Below are 7,796 nucleotides of genomic sequence, written 5' to 3'. Positions count from 1 at the left end.
CTATTGTGTGTGTGTGTGTTTTTATATATATATATATATATATATATATATATATATATGTGTGTGTATATATATATAAAACCTTTGAAAAACCAAACCAAACCGTTGACTGGCATTTTATACAGTTTTATTCATTTATTTTTTTTAACAGACTTTAACTCCACCTGTGGTGAGGAAGTTTGTCAATTCTGCTCGGCCGCCAGTTGGGACAGTTCGGGTCTTCCATGGAAAAGCAAATGATCCTGATATTGGCAGCACACTAGTCCATGGCGTGAACACTAAATCTTCCATTAATGTAAGACAGTCATAATGTCAAAATCATTTTAGTGACTATTCTTATTGCTTGATGTTTAAACGGTTTTAACTTGCTATGTTATTCAAGACCAGTCATAATTTCAGTTCATATTTCACCCAAAATCAAAAGAAAAAAATGTTTTTTGTGCTTTTTTAGACTTGAAAACAATTTATTCATGAGCTTTTTTTTTTTTTTAATTAAAAGCACATTGGCAACTTTAGTAATAGATTATACTTTAGTAATTGCAAATGTAATAGATAGAAAAAAATGTGTTGTTTGTTCACTGCATGCATGCATTTTCAGGCTGGATTAGTGATCAATCCTGCACCAAAAACACGCTTCCAAGAGAGGCTCCGTCAGCTTCAAGAAATCAATTATGCCACCAATCGGAAAGCTCCTCTTGGGAGGTCACAAGTTCAAGGCCCTGGTTTACCAAGCTGGCTTGATCCTGAGAAAACCACTTTTGGTGTCACAGCGCTCCAGTGTATGAGTAATAGCAAAACCTCGCTAGCATAGTCATGAATTGACTCGATAATCAAAAGTAACAGCGTATCTGTGAATTCTTTTAAATGCAGTATCTAACGGTGGTCAGATCATCAATCCACCCAAAACCGCACATCAGGTGAAGAAGGAAGCGGACGAGGGACATCAGCTCTACATTCGCTCACACGGATCCTACTTTGTAGGTCAGTTAAAATGCAGCTCATTCAGGGGTCAAAGTCTTTGGTTAAACTGTTTATAACTTTGCAATTTTCTTTTTCTCTTGTGCTCATTTTGGCATCATTTCAGAAAATACAGATAGACCGCTTTTGACTGCATTTGTCTCTTTGCTGTTGCAGGAGAGCGTGTGGACAGGAAGTACAATTGCAGTCACTATGGGAGAGACAGTAGGTTTGGTGTCACTACGCCTCATTACAATGATGGGAGAACCATCTCCAGATCTCTGCAGTGGCCCTCTGACTCACTAATGTAAACTAATACAGACACATGCACCTTAACTTACTGTACATTTTGCTTATAGCTGAAGATCTGAACATACCGTAATTTATTAGCATTGATTAAGGTGATTTCAAATAATTTCTGTTTTCAGATAAAAATGTAAATGTTAATACTGTTAAATGTAAACATTTTTTTTATTTTTATTTAAATTGTATAATTTTATATTATAGTGTGTGTGTGTGTGTGTGTGTGTGTGTGTGTGTATATATATATAAATATATACACAAACACACGCACACACGATCATTCAGAAATCATTCTAATATGCTGATTTGGTGTTCAAGAAACATTATTATTACTATCAATGCTGAATTCATAATTTAGCACCAATAATTGCTGAACAGCAAAAAATCATATTAGAATGATTTCTGAAGGATCATGTGACGCTGAAGACTGCAGTAACGATGCTGAAAATTCTGCTTTTCATCACAGGGATAAATTACATTTTATAATATATTTAAATAGAAAACAATTATTTAAAATTTAGTAATATTATTTTGTATTTTTGATCAAATAATGCAGCCTTGGTGAGCAGAAGAGACTTTCAAAAGCATTTAAAAAATCTATCTATATATACAGTCGTGGCCAAAAGTTTTGGCAGTGACATACATTTTGTGTTTTGCAAAGTTTGCTGCTTAAGCTGTTGTGGTGTTCATTCACATTGTTTCTAGATTATTGTGTAGAGTGGTCAGATGCATTTTAAATAATTGCTAAAAGTTTCATTGGCCAAAAAAATTAACTTTTCACAAAAAAACAAATTTCACTGTTTTTTGATCCTGATACAAAATGACCAGCTAACATTAAATGACTAATCATATCAGCAGCACATGTGAAAGTGTGAATGAGTACTAGTCAGGTGAAATCACTATCATACTAAATAGATTGTAAGAGCAGACTGATGGAGGGAAGAAGCGCTTCCAATCATTGTGTTCTTGTTAGCAATGGTTACCTCCAAAGAAACACGTGCAGCCATCATCGCTTTGCATCAAAATGGCCTCACATGCAAGAAAATTGCTACAAAGAATATTGCACCTGAAAGAACCATTTACCGGATCATCAAGAACTTCAAGGAGAGAGGTTCGACTGCAGTGAAGAAGTCTTCAGGACGTCCCAGAGTGTCCAGCAAGCACCAAGACCGTCTCTTCCTGAGAAGTCAGCTACTGAATCGTGTCACCACCAGTGAAGAGCTTGCTCAGGAATGGCAGCAGGTTGGTGTGAGAGCATCTGCACGCACAGTGAGGCCAAAACGTTTGGACAATGGCCTGGTGTCAAGAAGGGCAGCAAAGAAGCCACGTCTCTCCAAGAAAAACATCAAGGACAGACTGAAATTCTGCAGGAAGTACAAGGATTGGACAGCAGAAGACCGCTGCAAAGTTATTTTCTCTGATGAAGCTCCCTTCCGACTGTTTGGGACATCTGGAAAATCGATTGTTCGGAGAAGAAAAGGTGAACGCTACCATGAGTCCTGTGTTGTGCCAACAGTGAAGCATCCTGAGACCATTCATGTGTGGGGTTGCTTTTCAACCAAGGGATTGGGCTCTCTCATAATTCTGCCCAAAGACACTGCCATGGATAAAGAATGGTATCAAAACTTCCTGCTAGAGTGACTTCTTCCAACGATCCATGAGCAATTTGGTGATGATCCGTGCATTTTCCAGCATGATGGAGCACCATGTCACAAAGCAAGAGTGATAAAGAAGTGGCGTGAAGATCATTACATTGAAATTTTGGGTCCGTGGCCAGGCAACTCCCCGGATCTCAATCCCATAGAGAACCTCTGGTCAGTCCTCAAAAGGCGAGTGGACAAGCAGAAGAACACAAATTGTGATCAACTCCGAGAACTAATAAGGCAAGAATGGATCAGCATCAGTCAGGATTTGGCCCAGAAGCTGATATCCAGCATGACAGAGCGAATTGCAGAGCTTATTAAGAACAAGGGTCAACACAGTAAATATTGACCCATTATATATTTTTTGCCAATAAAAGCCTTTAAAACTTATGATATGCTGGTCATTGTTTTTCAGTATACCATAGAAATATGTGGAAAAATAATCTACAAATACTGGAGCAGCAAACTTTGCAAAACACAAAATTTATGTCACTGCCAAAACTTTTGGCCATGACTGTACACACACACACACACATAGCACCATCTGTAGGGGAGTATTGGGTCATTCGCCCAACTCTCAATCCCAGCACAAGGGTTGAGAAAATCAGAGATGAACTGCATTTATAGCTAAATGAATGTATTTTGAGATAAAATCATGCCTCCGGAAAGGTAACAGCATTGTCATTTTTACTATTTTGACAGCTATTATGAATGTCTGTAATTTTCGATATTCAGTTTATAATGACAATCCATATTTCGTTTCAAATTTTCTAAATAAGCCCCTAATGACAACTAATATGGCAATGTGAATGACAACATTATCAGAAATGAACAATGAATTAATCTTCATGTCTTAAGGCACAACAGCGCAAAATTAGTTTCGAAACGCTGCGACGACTTCAGAGAGAAGACTCAGCCACAAACAGGCAAATTTCATGATCCGTAAGTCATGGTTAAGAGCATTTTTGTTAAATACTAATGACATTTTCACAGCTTCTGCCACTGTGTAAATCATCTTTTCTGTCTGTGCATTAATTTATAGAATTGCAGAGACATTAAACGTTCCCAGTGATCACACATTTGGAGTCTTGATGAAACCTGACAGCTTTGGTAATGTAAATCGTCTGTCACGTTCTGAGTTTGATATGTCAGAAATAAATTAGCAGCCAGTATTGTAGAGAATTTATGGTTTATTCTTGCTTGGTGTGAAAAACATTGTTGGGAAATTTCAACTTGGACTTTCCTATAACCAGTCTTAAACAAAACTCAAAAACATTCATTGTATTTTAAGTAAAGAAAATGAAGCCTATTTTCATTACAGTTAAGCATATTTTGTTGGGCTGTGTTCTTGACTGGTTTTGAGAAATTCATCTATTTGTAGTTCTTCTTGTTTCTCCTCAGGTGTAGGTGACCTGCTGCATCAAACTCCACCTGGCGAGTACCTGAAAGGCAAAGACAGACAGCGAGCCCTGGTCAGTGCTGTTCGCCAGCACCTCAAGAAGTCCAACTACCAGAACTTCAGCTCATTACTAGAAGCATTCAGATACTACAACAAGGTCAGAAGCTGTTCTCATTGCTTGAGTTGTATTGATATAGTCAGCAAGGGAGACCTCACCAATAAACCATTCAACACATCATAGTTACCCATTAATTTCTAAAGGAAAGTATGATGAAAAGTTATCAATAAAGCAAAAAATCCAGAATTTCATTTTGCAAGCTAGTTTTGTCGATTACCAGTTTTGATGGTCTGTGTTGTGCTTTTCCAGCAAGTAAAAGGCCTTTTAGTATAATTATAAAAATGTTTACCTTCATGTTTTTTGCGTATTTTTGCTGTGAAATCTATAATAAGTTTTATAAAGTAAACATAAGAATAGCTTTCATGTTGTTAATAATATTTCAGGATGAACTTAAGCAACTTAGGTTTACTTGATTATCAAGACATCATGTTTGAATGCGAGTATCAAATATGATCATCAGGCTTTTGAGGAACATTAATTTATTTCTCAGTCATCATTGTATTGCATTGCATTATGTTTTGAAACTACAGAGCGTTATCATAAAACTAAGCATTTAAGTATAATCTTACCAAGACATGCAGTATTATTGAGAGATATATAATGACAACTGATATTTATATAATTTTATGTAAGTAGTCTGCTGTACTGTTGTAAAGATCTCATTGGTTTACATTACAAGCTATCAGAATTTCACCATGGTTAGCCATTGATTTATAAAGAAAAGCATGCTGAAAAGTTAATAAAGCAAAAAATCCTAAATTGATTTTTAGTTTTGCTGATTACCTGTTGCAATTGTCTGTCTCGTGTTGCAGAAGGGTCAAGGGAAAATCAGTAGGGAGGATCTGAAGGAAGCTTGCCACCAGTTTAATATGATCATCAGTGACCCGGTGCTTGATGACCTCATGGATTACTGTGATGTTGATAACAACGGACTGATCGACTTCATGGAGTTTTCCAATTTTCTTAATTGGAAAGACAAAATGCCAATCAACAGGGTGGAGCAGAAAATTCTCACAGCAGGTGAATTCAAGTGTACTTGCTCACAGAGTCTCTAAAGTCATGACAGATCTACCAAAACCTCATAAAAATTCAAGCACAAAGTCTTTTGACATTTTATGTTTTTTCAAATACTCTTCTACTTCAAATCAATGTTTTGATTCGTCTCTGAGCTAATTGGTTTGGTTCAAGGTTTAGATGTTAATGTATCTCTTGTGCCTTCTAGAGCGCATGGCTCGGACAGCCCCTGCCAACATGCAACGCACAGACCTCCAAGAATCCAGCGCCGTGAAGCCTTTGATTAGACCTGAAGATCTGGAACGTGTTGAGGTGGGAAGCACCAGGAAGACTCCAAAAACCCTGTCCAGGCCCAGAACAGTGCAGAACAACTTCTTCACCTCGTCTTCTCTCATAAATGCTGTTGTGGGTGGAATTTCCCCTGCCAGTGAGTCTCACACAAAACCTTTGAATCCTCTTAAACTGCCCAAGTATTCAAGCTACACAAAGCTTAAATAACCTCCATGCATTTTTTCAAGGTGTTGATTAACCTTTTAAAGCCTATTGTATCATATTTGAAATTTCTAAAGCCTCTAAATTATCAATATGCTCAAAACTTGATAAACCTGTTGCACACAATCTACTACATGACATCTGTCATCTAATTGATAGTTTAGAATAAACTTTTGTACAACCGTCCACCTTCAGCTCGTGCTTCACGTGTCTTTCTGCTGTGAAATCTTTACTGATATTTATCAGGTAAACGTCAGAATTACTTTTAATTTTCAGGATGAACATTTTCTGGATTGAAGCAACTTTTTTTTTCTTGATTATCCATACATCATTTTTTTTTTCAAATATGATCCATCAGGCTTTTGAGGAACATTCATTTGTTCAACTCTCAGTCATCATTGTATTGCATTGCATTATATGTTTTACCCCAACAATAGAAAATACAGAACTTTGATCATAAAACTAAGCATTTAAATATCATCTTACTAAACTGATATTTACTGTATATGCATTTTATGTAAGTAGCCTGCTATATGTTATAAAGATCTCATTGATTTACATAACAAACATCAGAATTGTATCTTACTTTTTGGTCAGTTTTTTTCTCTATATCTCACTATACCATACAGTTCAATGAACTGTTCCATTAAAAAATGTTTTTTTTCATATGTCAGGATTTACAGGGTTAATATTGCACAACTAGAAGAAGAAAGTTGTGCAGTTTTTCTGATTGATTCCCATTAATAGATGATCACACATATGGAGTACCAACAGTACGGACTGATCTACCTGCTCCACGTATCAAACGCATCAGTGACAGGACAAACTATGGAGATGAAGCAACAGCACATGATCTGCTGCACCCCCCTCTGCATACCCTCTACGGAGTCCATGAAAAAGAGTTTTTTAGTCCTCGCACGAAAGATGAGGTGAGTTTTGGATGACAGTGATGTTGCATTATGATTTAAAGCGGACATAACACACAGTTTTAGTCAATTTCATGTTAAACTTGAGTACTTATAGAGTAGTATTGCATCCTTCATATCTCCGAAGAGTCTTCAGTTTTATCAGATTTATAAAAGACAGATACAGCTCTTCCGGGAGAAGTGACCATATAAAGAATTCTGCTTTTTATGACGTCATACAGGGCCATACTCGGAAAAAAAAAAAAAACTTTCTGAAACTTATATGAACCCTGAAGAAGTGTGTTTGGCACAGAAATACTCCCGTCATACGTCCACCTCATTTTTTTTTTTGAGACTTTGGTCATGTTTAGCATGAGAATCCAACTCTTTAACAGTGTAAATGTGTCAGAATGCATGAAATGGCATTAGACATCCCCTTTAAAGGGGTTTTAAGCTGTCCAAACAATTATTACAAATGGACTAAAGATATATTGTATATCACTCATAGATCGCACAGATATTCCAAAAAGTGGTTGTCGACGTTGCTGAGGAGACATTTGAGGAGGTGTGGAAGTTGGCGTCCATGAGACATCCTGCTGGTGACGTATGTGTGGAAGGCTTTCGAAATGTTCTCCGTGAACTACGGGCAAATTAAACCTAAAATCAGTGTTTCCGTCATGCTTATTTGTCTATATTTTATTAACTTGATTAATAATTAATATTAATTTATTACTTATTTAGTTTATTTCAAATTACAACATTTTTATGGTTTTAGTTTAAGTTTTAGCTAACTATAAAAACCCCGGTGACACCATAATTCAAAGTTTGCCTTCATTCAGATCATTTAGGAGAAAGTAACATAAAAAAAATGTTACACAAGTAAAAGCAGGTGAGGTAAAGCTCTAGGTGCCTTCCAAGGGATTATTTCAGTAATATGATAAATGCAGAGATTGCCTCCGGAAAGG

At 36.6% G+C, this 7,796-nt stretch overlaps 1 protein-coding gene across 2 annotated transcripts in view; it reads left to right on the top strand.

Moving 5' to 3' along the window:
- Positions 1–7,494, top strand: part of efhb (EF-hand domain family, member B) — a 21,921-nt gene extending 14,427 nt beyond the window's left edge. For both annotated transcript variants that reach the window (XM_016464345.1, XM_016464344.1), the window contains exons 5-15: positions 152–295; positions 599–779; positions 871–981; positions 1,135–1,264; positions 3,762–3,845; positions 3,946–4,013; positions 4,305–4,459; positions 5,233–5,440; positions 5,643–5,861; positions 6,674–6,855; positions 7,340–7,494. In XM_016464345.1, the coding sequence (XP_016319831.1) occupies positions 152–295; positions 599–779; positions 871–981; positions 1,135–1,264; positions 3,762–3,845; positions 3,946–4,013; positions 4,305–4,459; positions 5,233–5,440; positions 5,643–5,861; positions 6,674–6,855; positions 7,340–7,486 (1,629 nt within the window). In that variant the 3' untranslated portion in view covers positions 7,487–7,494. The remainder of the gene's footprint in view (positions 1–151; positions 296–598; positions 780–870; positions 982–1,134; positions 1,265–3,761; positions 3,846–3,945; positions 4,014–4,304; positions 4,460–5,232; positions 5,441–5,642; positions 5,862–6,673; positions 6,856–7,339) is intronic.
- The last annotated feature ends 302 nt before the right edge of the window (positions 7,495–7,796 follow it).

This window comes from Sinocyclocheilus anshuiensis, unplaced genomic scaffold, assembly GCF_001515605.1.
Source record: "Sinocyclocheilus anshuiensis isolate Anshui unplaced genomic scaffold, SAMN03320099.WGS_v1.1 scaffold552, whole genome shotgun sequence".
Taxonomy (NCBI): Eukaryota; Metazoa; Chordata; class Actinopteri; order Cypriniformes; family Cyprinidae; genus Sinocyclocheilus; species Sinocyclocheilus anshuiensis.
This window is presented reverse-complemented; position numbering and strand designations above follow the sequence as displayed.